Source organism: Temnothorax americanus, unplaced genomic scaffold (assembly GCF_048541705.1).
Source record: "Temnothorax americanus isolate GAGA-0224 unplaced genomic scaffold, ASM4854170v1 Scaffold252, whole genome shotgun sequence".
In the NCBI taxonomy this organism is placed as follows: Eukaryota; Metazoa; Arthropoda; class Insecta; order Hymenoptera; family Formicidae; genus Temnothorax; species Temnothorax americanus.
This window is the reverse complement of record NW_027509394.1, coordinates 37249-50683: the sequence shown is the minus strand read 5'-3', so window position 1 is coordinate 50683 and position 13435 is coordinate 37249. Positions and strand designations below refer to the sequence as shown.

The 13435-nt window shown below is 47.0% G+C and overlaps 1 protein-coding gene across 1 annotated transcript; it reads left to right on the top strand.

Annotated features, from left to right (window-relative positions):
• Positions 1-11384: 11384 nt before the first annotated feature.
• Positions 11385-12734, top strand: LOC143899109 (uncharacterized). Its single transcript, XM_077409113.1, has one exon. The coding sequence runs from the start codon at positions 11385-11387 to the stop codon at positions 12732-12734; it is 1350 nt and encodes a 449-aa protein (XP_077265239.1).
• The last annotated feature ends 701 nt before the right edge of the window (positions 12735-13435 follow it).

Genomic DNA, 13435 nt, shown 5'->3' with positions numbered 1-13435 from the left:
GTGCGTGCGTGCGTGCGTGCGTGCGTGCGTGCGTGCGTGCGTGCGTGCGTGCGTGCGTGCGTGCGTGCGTGCGTGCGTGCGTGCGTGCGTGCGTGCGTGCGTGCGTGCGTGCGTGCGTGCGTGCGTGCGTGCGTGCGTGCGTGCGTGCGTGCGTGCGTGCGTGCGTGCGTGCGTGCGTGCGTGCGTGCGTGCGTGCGTGCGTGCGTGCGTGCGTGCGTGCGTGCGTGCGTGCGTGCGTGCGTGCGTGCGTGCGTGCGTGCGTGCGTGCGTGCGTGCGTGCGTGCGTGCGTGCGTGCGTGCGTGCGTGCGTGCGTGCGTGCGTGCGTGCGTGCGTGCGTGCGTGCGTGCGTGCGTGCGTGCGTGCGTGCGTGCGTGCGTGCGTGCGTGCGTGCGTGCGTGCGTGCGTGCGTGCGTGCGTGCGTGCGTGCGTGCGTGCGTGCGTGCGTGCGTGCGTGCGTGCGTGCGTGCGTGCGTGCGTGCGTGCGTGCGTGCGTGCGTGCGTGCGTGCGTGCGTGCGTGCGTGCGTGCGTGCGTGCGTGCGTGCGTGCGTGCGTGCGTGCGTGCGTGCGTGCGTGCGTGCGTGCGTGCGTGCGTGCGTGCGTGCGTGCGTGCGTGCGTGCGTGCGTGCGTGCGTGCGTGCGTGCGTGCGTGCGTGCGTGCGTGCGTGCGTGCGTGCGTGCGTGCGTGCGTGCGTGCGTGCGTGCGTGCGTGCGTGCGTGCGTGCGTGCGTGCGTGCGTGCGTGCGTGCGTGCGTGCGTGCGTGCGTGCGTGCGTGCGTGCGTGCGTGCGTGCGTGCGTGCGTGCGTGCGTGCGTGCGTGCGTGCGTGCGTGCGTGCGTGCGTGCGTGCGTGCGTGCGTGCGTGCGTGCGTGCGTGCGTGCGTGCGTGCGTGCGTGCGTGCGTGCGTGCGTGCGTGCGTGCGTGCGTGCGTGCGTGCGTGCGTGCGTGGGTGGGTGTGTGTGTGTGTGTGGCATTAATGAATCATATATTCTTATTTAATGTCATCTTAGGGCTGGTTTCACCAACTCCGGTTAATTTAACAGGCTGATTTTCCATTGAAATTGACCAATTGCATTTTACTTAACGACAAATGCGATTGATCGATTTCAATGGAATAATCAGCCGGTTAAGTTAATTGGTGATGGCCCTTAATCTAGCGAAATCTAATTCTAATTATATACAAAAGAAAAAGATACAAAATGACGAGATTATCAAGTTTATTAATAATTTTATATATGTATATGTATTACATTCTTTTTACTTCTATTTTTACTATTTACTTCGTAATGCATGATCATTTGAACTGTTTAGTACAATATAAAATTATTACTGTTATAATTATAGAATTATGCAAACCTCGTTTCTTCATCGGTAACAGGATTACCAATCGGCGTAAGCAGAAATGGCAACGAAGGGTATCCACCATCACCAACGAGCATTCCGTTTAAATTGTGTTGTCTGTACCGCATATATATGCGTGAGTTTTGAAATATTCGGCTATCGTGCTCACTTCCTGGCCATTCTGGGACAATATCTAGTATTTCAGTACGCGGTCCAACGACAACCTATAAAAGAAAACAATTACAATTAAGAAAAAAATTTAAATTAAAAAATCTTTACATCTAAAGGAGTATTTATATTCCAAGCAGAAGGACTTCCGTTTCCGGTTGGTTAGGTGTGAGTTGGCGATTTGTGCGAGCGAAAAGCGAGGTGCGAGTATGAGAGATAGAGCGAGTGAGAGAGCGTGGAGAGTGAGAGGTGAGCTCGGTGAGGGAAAGGGAAGGTAGGAGAGTGGAGGCAGCGCGGAGGATAAGGGAGGAGAGTCCGTGGAGGCGAAGGAGAATTGGGAAGGTTGAGGTTAGAGAGACGAGCGTAGAAGGGGAAGGATAGAGAGCGCGAGAGTGAAAGGCTAGGGAATTCTGGGGACTTCGGGATAACGCCGGGAAGTAGTACGGCCGTAGAGTAGAGGATAGATGGCGCATTTTGCGGATAGGTTGGGGAAAGAGAGACGCGGAAGTACGGGGAATATAGATGAGCTTTCCAAGAGGAAAGGAAGTATAGAGGAGATGTTTAAGAGGAAGAGGGATAAAATAGAGAAGGAAGAGGGCGCGGGGGGGGAAGAGGACGAAGACTTCTCGAAGAGAAGCAACAAAACGGTGAGAACGCCACCAGGGGGGCAGGGGGGGAGGATATGTATGAGAAGGGTTTGTTGAGAGGAATAAGGGAGGAGATGAGGGAGAGGTTAAGAGGAGTGAAAGAGGAGATTAGAGAGGAGTCGAAGGAGCAAAAGGAGGCAATGATGGAAGAAGTAAAGAAGATAAAAAGCAAATTGAAAGAGAGAGAGGAAATGTGGAGAAGGAAGAGAGGAGAGCTCCAGAAAAGAATAGAGGACATGGAACGAAAGCTGGAGGGGATGCAGATGGAGGTAAAGGGAGGAGGTCTTGGGGGAGGAAGAGGTAGAGAGGAAAGCGGAGGAGGGCCGAGGGAGGAGGGGGAGGGGAGAGGCTGATTGGAAGGAGAGGGTGGAAAGGCTGGAAAGGAGGTACGAAGTAAAGGAGAGGGGAGAAAGGAGAAGAAACATTCTGATAAAGGAGTGAAGTAAGATGCGGGAGGAATAAAGGGGGGAGTGGCGGAGGTGATGAAAAAGTTAGGCGTGGAGGTGAAGATAGAGGAGATTAGAAAAATAGAGGCGGGGAGAAGAGAGAAGGGGGGTATGGCAGTGGTGAAAGTGGGAAGTGAAAAAGAGAAAGCGAAAATAATGAGAAATAAGTGGAAACTGAGAGGCGAAAATACGTGGATAGACGAAGACTTGACATGGGAGGAAAGAAGGATAAAATGGAAGATAAACCAAGTGGCATGGAAGGCAAGAGGAGAGGGTAAAAAGGTACGGATAGGGATGGGAAGAGTATGGATAGAGGGGGAATGGTGGGTGTGGGATGAGGTTAGAGGTATGCTTAGGAATGGCAGAGAGAGGTGCTGGGAAGAAGGGCAAGGGAAAGGAAAAGAAAATGAAAGAGAGGAAGAGCAAAGGCAGGGGGAATAGAGGAGGGAGAGGGAACGGGTAGGGGGGAAGAAAGAGGAGCAGAAATTGAGAAGGATAAGAGAGAGGAACTGGGTGGAAGAGTGGGAGAAGAAGAGGGAGAGGAGGGAGAGAGGAGAGGGAGAGGGGGGAAGTAGTATTTATAAGGGGGCGTTTTAGAATGTGGCGAGGCTAACAAATAAATATAATGAGTCTTGGAAAAGGCTGGAGGATTGGGACGTAATGGTGTTAAGCGAAACGTGGGTGGACGGTAAGGGGTGGGAAAGGATAAAAGAAAAAATGCCAAGAGGCTACGTATGGGAAGTGCGGAGAGCAGGGAGAAAGAGCCGGAAGGGAAGGGCGATAGCAGGAATGATAGTAGGGGTGAGGGCAGGGATCAAGATGGAAAGAGAGAAGACGAAAAAAGATAAGGAAGGGATAGTATCGATAAAAGTGAAACTTGGAAAAGAGTGGTGGAGGGTAGTGGGAGTATATATAAATAGAGATATGGACCGGAAGTTGGAAGACCCGAAAGAATGGGTGGAGGAGATTGAGAGGGGAGTGAGAGTGCTGATAGGAGGGGATTTTAACGCAAGGACCGGTAAGGAAGGAGGGTTCGTGGAAGAGGGAGAAGAAGAGATGGGGGAAGGAGAGAGGAGATCGAAGGATGGCAAAGTAAATGGGGAAGGAAAAAAGCTGTGTAGATTCCTGGGGGAACGTGGGTGGGCGATTTTTAACGGAGGAATAAGAGGTGATGAAAAAGGAGAATAGACGTATACAGGGGGAAGAGGGGAGTCGGTGATTGACTACGTGTTAGGGGACAGGAGGACAAGGGAAAGGGTAGATCGGGTGGTGGTAGAAGAGAAGGTTGATTCAGACCATCAGCCAGTGACAGCGTGGGTGGAAGGGTGGGAGGAAGGTATGGATAAGAGGAAGGGGGGAAGGAGCGGAAGTAGGAGAGGGGACTGGTCAGAAGAGGGCAGGAAAAAATTTAGAGAGTTAATGGGGGACAGGCAAGCTCGAGGAGGGGGAGTGGAGGAAGAGTGGCAGAGGTTGAAGGGGAGGATAAGGGAGGTATTAAGGGAAGTAAATGGAAGGGGCAAAAAAAGCGGAGGAAGGGGCTGGTGGGATGAGGAATGTAGGGAGGGAAAAAAGAGAGTTGGCAACATGTTAAGGAAATGGAGAAGGGAAGGAGGAGAGGGGGACAGTTACAGGGAGGAAAAACAGCGATACAAGAAGCTATGTGAAAGGAAGAAAAAAAGAGAAGTGGAGAAATGGGAAGAGGAAGTAAAAGAGGTCAGGACGGAGGGGCAGGTATGGAAGGTGGTAAACAGGGAGAGAAAGAGGAGAAGGAGGGTGAATGAGGGAATTAGTATGCAGGAATGGGATGGGTACTTTAAAGAGTTGTTGGGAGGAGTGAATGGGAGGGTGGTGATGGGAACAAGAAGAGGGGAGAGGAGGGAGGGGGAAGAGGAGATAAGGAGAGAAGAGGTGTGGGAGGTAGTGAGGAAGCTTAGAGAGAGAAAAGCGTTGGGAAGTGATGGAATTCCGAATGAGGTTTGGAAGTTTGGAGGGGAGGTAGTAAAAGAATAGCTATGGGAATTGTGCAATAGAGTGTGGAAAGAAGAGGGGTGGCCGGAAGATTGGAGGGAGGGAATTATAGTGCCTATAGGAAAAAAGGGGGAGAGGGAAAGAGTGGGGGACTACAGAGGGGTGACGTTAGCACAAACGGCATACAAAGTGTATGCTGCCGTACTGGCGGAAAGGTTGAGGAAGGAGGTTGAAGAGAAGGGCTTGCTGCCACCGAGTCAGACAGGGTTTAGAAGAGGGGTTGGGACCACGGACAACATTTACGTATTGAATCACCTGATAAACAGGCAAGTAAATGGAAAGAAAGGGAAGATGGTGGTGATGTTCGTGGACTTAAAAGCAGCTTTTGACTCGGTGGACAGGAGGATTTTAGTGGAAGCCATGAGAAAAAGGGGAGTAAGAGAGGGCTTGGTGGAGAGGTGTAAAGAACTGCTGGGGAGACGATATGCAGAGTAAGGGTGGGGAAGGAGATGGGAGAGAGATTTTGGTCAGGAAGGGGAGTCAGACAAGGGTGTCCGTTAAGTCCGATTCTGTTCACCTTGCTGCTGGCGGACATTGACGATGAACTGAAAAAAGGGGGCTGGGGTGGAATAAAGCTGGGAGGGAGAAAGATATATACACTGGCTTATGCAGACGATATAGCGATGTTAGCGGAGAATAAGGAAGATATGAAAGGAATGATAGGAAAACTGGAGGGGTATTTGGACAGAAAGGGATTGGTATTGAACAGTGAAAAAACGAAGATAATGAGATGCAGAAAAAGGGGGAGGAAGATGGAAAAAGGTGAGTTGGAGGTGGAAGGGTAGGATAATAGAGGAGGTGAGAAAATTCTGCTACTTGGGATATGTAGTAAAATGTAATGGGAGGCAGGATGAACATGTAAAAGAGAGGACGAGGAGAGGGGCGGCGTTGCTGGGACAAGTATGGGGGATCGGAAAGAGGAGGTTTGGGGGGGATTGGGGTAGGAGAATATGGTTGTTTGATAAGTTGATATGGACGGTGATAAGTTACGGAGTGGAAATATGGGGGTGGAGGGAAAGAGGGGAAATAGAGAGATTACAGGAAAGATATTTAAGGTGGGTGTTGGGAGTAAAAAGATGTATACCGGGATATATAATTAGGGAGGAGTTACAAAGGGAGAAACTAGGAAGGGCGGTTATGAGAGCATGGGGGTATGAGAAAAAATGGGAGGGGGGAAGGGGAGGGGGGCTGGCAAGGGAGTGCGGGGAGGAGGTAAAGAGGGGGGCGAAAAGAGGGGTGAGCAGGGGGGGATGGGAGGAGGAGAAAAAAGAAGCGGTGGAGAGCAGGGGCTGGAAGATAGAGGAAGTGGAGGAGCTGAAGGAGGATGGGATGTGGAGGGGGGAGGACGTGCTTGAGAGAGAAAAGAGAATGCAAAGAGAAGAGAGGTGGAAGGAGATAGGGGAGGCAAAATTTAACAAGTGGTATGGCATGATAAAAGGGGAGGGGATACCGGAGTACTTAAAAAAGAACTGGGGAGAAAATAGGTGGCAGAGGGTGGCTAGATTCAGGCTGGGAGGTGGTATGAAGGGGGTGAAACATTGGATGGCAGAGGAGAGAAGAGTGTGCAGGGTGTGTGGAGGGGGGATGGAGAGGGGGGAATACGTGAGGGTAGAGTGTGCAGATTGGGGGGGAGGGAGATCATGGCAGGAAGGTGTGGGGGAGGTATGGGGGAAAGAAGGGGAGGGGGAGAGATGGCTGAGGAAATTAGAGAGAGTAAGGGAGGGAGAGGGTGATGGAGGGGACTGGGAGGTAAGGGAGGGGAGGAGTGAATGAGAGAAAGAGGAGGAGTGAGGAGTTTGTAAACGGAAACGGAAGTCCACAGAGATAGGGAACTTGCGAGCGTGTGTGTGTGTGTAAAGATAGGTAGGGCGATTAGTATGTAAGGTTAAATGTAAAATAGGCTAAGGTAGGTTAAGTGAATGTAAAGGGTTGGGAACGTCCCTACAAAACGCCTTGCAACCCTGAGGGGAGCCAATAAATATATCTATCTATTCCAAGCAGAAAAGCAGAAGCAAAAACTACAAAGAGAAAGTGTATTGTCTGTCTCTCTATAGTTTTTTCTTCTGCTCCTGCTGCTTTTCCACATTCTGCTTTTCCGCTCCTAATGTGAATGCGCCTTAAAACATAATTGATATCCTTATATATGATTAAAATTTGTGCACATTTTTCGTTCTTGCATACGTGCTGTAAATTACTTAAAATTCTTAAATAATAATTTTCAATACAAATATGTAATAATTGTTTAATTTACCTGAACATTTAAAGAAAAATATCCTTTTCTATTGCAATATACCTCATCAATATTTTGAAACCTCGTATGGGTTAGCCGAATATGCGTACAATCTATCGCTCCATCAATTGAAGGAAGACCTATAGCTCCAGGACCACGTCCAAGTTCTTTAAATAAACGTTTATTTTCAGAGCGTGCTTGATCAGACACTGGTATTTTTACGTATCTGTTTATGTTGCTTGCTATTAAAGAAGAAACTCGAAAAATAATTCTTGATATTGTAGATTGTGAAATTTGTATCACATCTCCCATAACAAGCTGTAAAAATAATTTAAATAGTGAGTGAATCTATACCGCTTATGTGAATTACATAAATAAGTAAAGACTCGCCAAATACGGCAGTGCAAAAATAAAATTTTTCAATTCATTTGTACTATTCTTTAATATTTAAATATATATATATACTTTTTTTCATAAATTTTATTTTTGCAGCTCATACACACACACACACACAACAGGATAAACTTACTTGAAAACTTGCTGTTGCGTAGAACCTAAAGCATATCAATAATTGTAAAACAGGACTTATTGGCAAACCGCGATTATTTATTTTGTCTAGTCCTTCCTCTACTAATGGTAAAATACCAAACATAATGGAATTCTTTGAAAATCGAAATCTTTTTTTGAATTCTCTTTCATTATAAAATTCAAATGGATTTTGTTTATCACGAATGTACCGTTTCGGTGCACGTAACTGTATTTCTTCGTCTTCTTCTTCTTCTTCATTAAAAAAATCAATATCTCGAATTTCAAGATTTGCTAAATCCATTATTAGCAAAAATAAAATATAAATGTATGTTCCACTTTCTTTCAAGCACTTGAGTTTGCTCTGATTATAGCTGTAAAAATTTTTCAAGTTAATAGTTAAGATTATGGCTTAGTTTACACCGATCACTTGATACGTGTATTAAATAGTAAGTAGCTAGTAGGTAAATAAGTCTGATTATTGGCTGATCAGTACAAATATACTATTTGATACGCGTATCAAGAGATCGGTGTAAACTAGGCCAATATTAGATTGCAATAAAACATGCATTACATGTACCGTGCGTGATTATCAACTTACGTGAACAACAGGTGACAGGTGTAAATCCTGTTGTACGTGGAATATCCAAGATCTAAAGCGTGTAAAGCAGGCCTTGTCCTCACGCCGAACTCTCGCCGAGATCCTCGGTCCTCCGTAGTTCGACTTTCTTTCAAGCACTAGAGTTTGCTCTGATTATAGCTGTAAAAATTTTTTAAGTTAATAGTTAAGATAATATTAGATTGCAATAAAACATGCATTACATGTACCGTGCGTGATTATCAACTTACGTGAACAACAGGTGACAGGTGTAAATCCTGTTGTACGTGGAATATCCAAGATCTAAAGCGTGAAAAGCAGGCCTTGTCCTCACGCCGAACTCTCGCCGAGATCCTCGGTCCTCCGTAGTTCGACTTTCTTTCAAGCACTAGAGTTTGCTCTGATTATAGCTGTAAAAATTTTTTAAGTTAATAGTTAAGATAATATTAGATTGCAATCAAACATGCATTACATGTACCGTGCGTGATTATCAACTTACGTGAACAACAGGTGACAGGTGTAAATCCTGTTGTACGTGGAATATCCAAGATCTAAAGCGTGTGAAGCAGGCCTTGTCCTCACGCCGAACTCTCGTCGAGATCCTCGGTCCTCCGTAGTTCGACTTTCTTTCAAGCACTAGAGTTTGCTCTGATTATAGCTGTAAAAATTTTTCAAGTTAATAGTTAAGATAATATTAGATTGCAATCAAACATGCATTACATGTACCGTGCGTAATTATCAACTTACGTGAACAACAGGTGACAGGTGTAAATCCTGTTGTACGTGGGATATCCAAGGTCTAAAGCGTGTGAAGCAGGCCCTGTGTTCAGAATGATTTTCACCGGAAATCCTCGGCCCTTCGTATTACAATGTGCAAAAAAATGAGGGTGTCGAGCGGTAGTTGAGATTCTCGATCCTTCTACTTAGGTTATGGTGCAGATACAGAAAAATGCAATGTTCCACCGAAATCCTCGGGCCTTCGTATCTTGTGCGAAAGAATGAAAGTGTCGAGCGGTAGTCGAGATTCTCGATCCTTCTCCTGAAAAATAGAAAAATAAAGTAATATAGGATTAATATGATTATTGCTGTAAGAGTATAACCTATAACCTCACGGACATTAATATCAAATAAATGATACATTATAATAATAAAGATATTATTTGTATTATACATGATAAAGATATCATTTATATTACAAATGATATTATTTATATCACTGATAAAAATATATTACACTTTCGTCTCACTTCACTAATAATAATCTTGAATTTGCTTTTGTTTAAGTCGTCTATGACCACGACTTGATGAAGATTGTCTTATTTAACAAAATATATGTCAAATAAGATAATCTTAAACGACTATAAATATTATAACTAATAAGATAATCTTCAGTCCCTACTTACAACGAATGAGATAAGTTTATGAATCATAATAAGATGCTTTGGAAGAAGATCGTCTTCGACAAGCTACGCTTTGAGATTTTTCTCAAGTATAGACTTGTTTTATGACTGTGAATCAAAGCGCCATCTTAAGACTGTACTTAAGAAGATCTTGAAAATAAGCCTTGACTATGAATACGGGCCTAAGAGCCGTCTTACGGCGTACGTTTGCCGGGCAAAAGGCATCACGGAACCGCCTTTGCCGCCTTGCTCAACCGGGAGTGCGCACGTCTCCTACTGCCTTTTCCTGCCTGCTCTATCGCTTGCTCTCCACCGTTTTGCTTGCTTGCACGAGTTTTACCATCGCATGCCGAACGAGACCCACGGAGCGGCCAAGTCAGGGGACAGGACAAGGATTGGCGGAATCACGGGGACGACGGCCGACACGGTGAGTCGCTTCGCTTAATATTTCGTAGCATGCGTTTCTGCTTCCGCGTTAAACATTTGATAGTCGTGAGGGGAACCCCCCTCTGGTCCTTCGAGTATCGCAAATCTTGCCTCCGGGGCGAAACTATCCCCGTTCATTGGTCTTTAGAGCCGGATTTCGCGTTAGAAAATTACCGCCGACCTTTCGCTCACGTCGCATTATTCCTTAACTTGTTAATTTTCGCACATTCTTGTAATCGCGCATCGCGATAACACGTGGCGTGTTAAAATCTTTAGTCTCGCGCGATATCTCTCGTTCGCAATTCTTAATTCGCAGCGAGAATACTCGCGTGAACTTCTCGCTCGTCGTAACACGTTCCGCCGCAGTTATCCGCACTAACGCGAATTGCAATAACGCGTGGCGTGTTAATAATCTAATTAATTCGCGACGAGAATACTTGCGTGAATCCACCATCTCGCGCGATATCTCTCGCTCGCAATTCTCTCGCTCGTTGTAACACGTTCCATCGCCGTTATTTGTACTAATCGTAAATTGTGCAATTGACGCGGTAATTATTAAAGCCCGTCATTGTTAACATAGAAACCGAAATATTCAGATCTCGAATATTCTCGGGCAAGCCATACGTTTTCGCCGCGCCGTCGACGGCCTTGACGCTCGGTCACGGGCCGGCAGCGTATATACACATTTTTTCTACATAAGCTCGCGTTCCATAATAACGCGCTACATTATTTTCGTTGTTGCTGGGTGTGTTTCGGCCAGACTCGAAATACATATTGAAAATACATACTGAAACTATTATTCCGATCGTTGGAATTCTCGCAAACATACTTGCCACCGATCGAATATACTGTTCGTCGGCACTGGTCCCCGGTATAGAATATATTGCAGCACTCAAGGTAATCTTATTAAAGATTATAATTACAATTATAATCACAATTGCAACGAAGTTGGCGTAATTGATGCTCATGTCGTGGATTATTGCTCGTGTCATGTGTGTACTGCTCATGTCGTATACGCTGCTCGTGTCGTAGTTCCGCGCGCAACATGTATTGCTGAAAACTCAATCTGAACAAATACTTGAGTGCATTTCTCGCCGTAACCGGGCACCTGTGCCAACCTAATTGATAATTTTGATCGTTGATACAACTATTTTCTTATTTTGTGCATCTCTTGCAACCCTCTTCCTTGCTAGCTCTACACTGCATTTGATCCCCTTTTCTTGCGTTCGCCATTCGCTCTTGCGATTAACAAAATTGTCATTTTGATTGCGCTATTATATCGTAATTGAGGAACGTTCTCTCGGGAACATTCCATTGAGCCTTCGCGTAGGAATCCGAAACGAGCCATCTGCTATTCCTCGTCATCTTGACGAACGGAACGGTTGTTTGCTTTCGTTCTCTCTTTCGTCCCTTAACATATAAACTCGAAGCCTATTGTTCGCCGGTATTTTCACGGGGCGACAATACATTACGTGTCCTTGGGGTCGTTCGCCGTTGCTGTTGATTGCTTTACGTATCAACCAACATGTCGAAATCAAAGTCAGCTCCCTCTTGTCGCGAGTTATGCGTCCGGCGGATGAGGGAGATTTATTATCTTGCCCGGAAGGCCTCGTCCGAACCGACGATCCTAGAAAGTTTTCTTGCCCGCTATCAGAGCGTGGCGAGAATCGCCGAGGACTTTGAGAACGCGCATCTCAAAGTTATACAAGAGACTACTGAGTTCGACACCGAAGATGCGGTTCGGGCAGACTTCGACAAGATGCATTACGCCGTGAAGGGACGGTATCACGCGCTCACGGGCACGGCGCCCGGAACCGCACAGGCTCATTCCGCGAGCCACGCGTCGGCGATCAAGTTACCCAAAATTACGCTTCCGCAATTTTCGGGCGATCTCACGCTGTGGCCGTCTTTTATCGCTTTGTTCAACACCTCGATTCACGACAACCGACAGATCTCGTCAATAGAGAAGTATCAATATCTGCTGGCCTCGCTAAAGGGGGAGGCGCTCAATGTAATCAAGAATTTGCCCCTCGCCGCGGAGTATTACATGATTGCATACGACGCGCTGCTCGACAGATATCGGAACAGAAGGAAGCTAGCGGACCACCACCTAAAGTCGATACGCGAAGCCAAACCGTTAAAAATAGAATCGGCCGATGCCCTCCATAAATTATTAGATACGTTCACCGAAAACACTCGCGCGCTAAACCTGATGAAGTTCCCTACCGATTTGTGGGATTTTTTTTTGCTCAATTTCCTGCTCGAGAAGCTTCCCCGATCATTGCGGGAAAAGTTCGAATCTGTTCATCGGGCCGAAGAGATACCGCGATACGCTCAACTCATCAAGTTTTTTTCCGAGCACTGTAAAGTCCTTGAGGCCATCTCGGGTCCGTCGACCATGCCGTTCAAATCACAATCGTCCGCGTCGGCTTCGTCGCTTGCAACTCGAACTGCCGAGTGTCCGGTGTGCAAGGAACAACATCTCGTGTTTAAGTGCCCTCGATTCTTGAAATTATCCCCTCGGGAAAGGCATTCAACGGCCAAAACCGCGAATTTGTGTCTCAATTGCCTTCGCGCGGGTCATGGCACTAACAACTGCACATCGACGGGGACGTGCCGGTCGTGCCAGGCTAGGCATCATACCTTATTGCACTTCGGACGGAATTTGGGTCCAGTGGGCACCCCGGCGGATACCGGAGCCCCCTCTGAATCGGCCGCCGACGAGAGTTCGTCGCCACAACATAACGAGCCCCTCGTCACCATGAACAGCGTCGCGAAATCGAGCTCGACCGTATTACTGTCAACGGTACAGGCCGAAGCTCTCGATGTCCACGGGAATCCATTCCCTGTTTGCATGCTTTTAGATAGTGCCAGTCAGTTGAACTTTATCTCGGAAAATTGCCTGCAAAGAGGTGGTTTCGGATGAACCAAAGGTCGCACGGTAGTTCTAGCGGTTAATGATACTAAGGCAGCTGCTACTCGAGGTAGCACCTCACTCGTGATTCAAGTACAGGGTAACGGCAATACTCGCGTTCCGATAAAGGCTACGATTCTCCCACGCATCTCCGCCCAATTACCTAGTAGTCAAGTCGAACAAAGAGCGTGGAAACACATAAAGGGATTGAAACTGGCGGATCCGCAGTATCACCGACCGGGTCCCATCGATATCTTAATCGGCGCAGAGATCTTTACGTCATTGCTTCGAGACGGTCGTCGCGTAGGGAAGAAGGGCAAACCAGACGCCTTTAATTCCATTTTCGGTTGGGTTCTAGTCGATTCGGTATCAACTCAGGCATCTCGGTCTACACACTCGTTCCTGACTCTCGATTCATTAGACGCGTCTCTCAGTCGATTTCGGCAGTTAGACGAGATTCCCACGGCTCCGCCGTATTCGAGTATCGCAAATCTTGCCTCCGGGGCGAAACTATCCCCGTTCAGTTAGTATATCTAAAGTACAAAAGATATTGCTCTCTTCGTCTAACAGTTACTACGGTGTATCAGACTCTCTCTTTCTCTTCTTCAGATCGTACAATATTTGCATCTCGCTCGGATTCACGTGTCTATGCAGCGCAATTACAATTTTATCCTTTGAGGTACATGAGTGACGCCTCGGCGGTTGACGCTCGA

Bases quoted from the DNA above. Each gene is read 5' to 3' on its own strand.
- LOC143899109 (XM_077409113.1), top strand. From the start codon at position 11,385: ATGAGGGAGATTTATTATCTTGCCCGGAAGGCCTCGTCCGAACCGACG.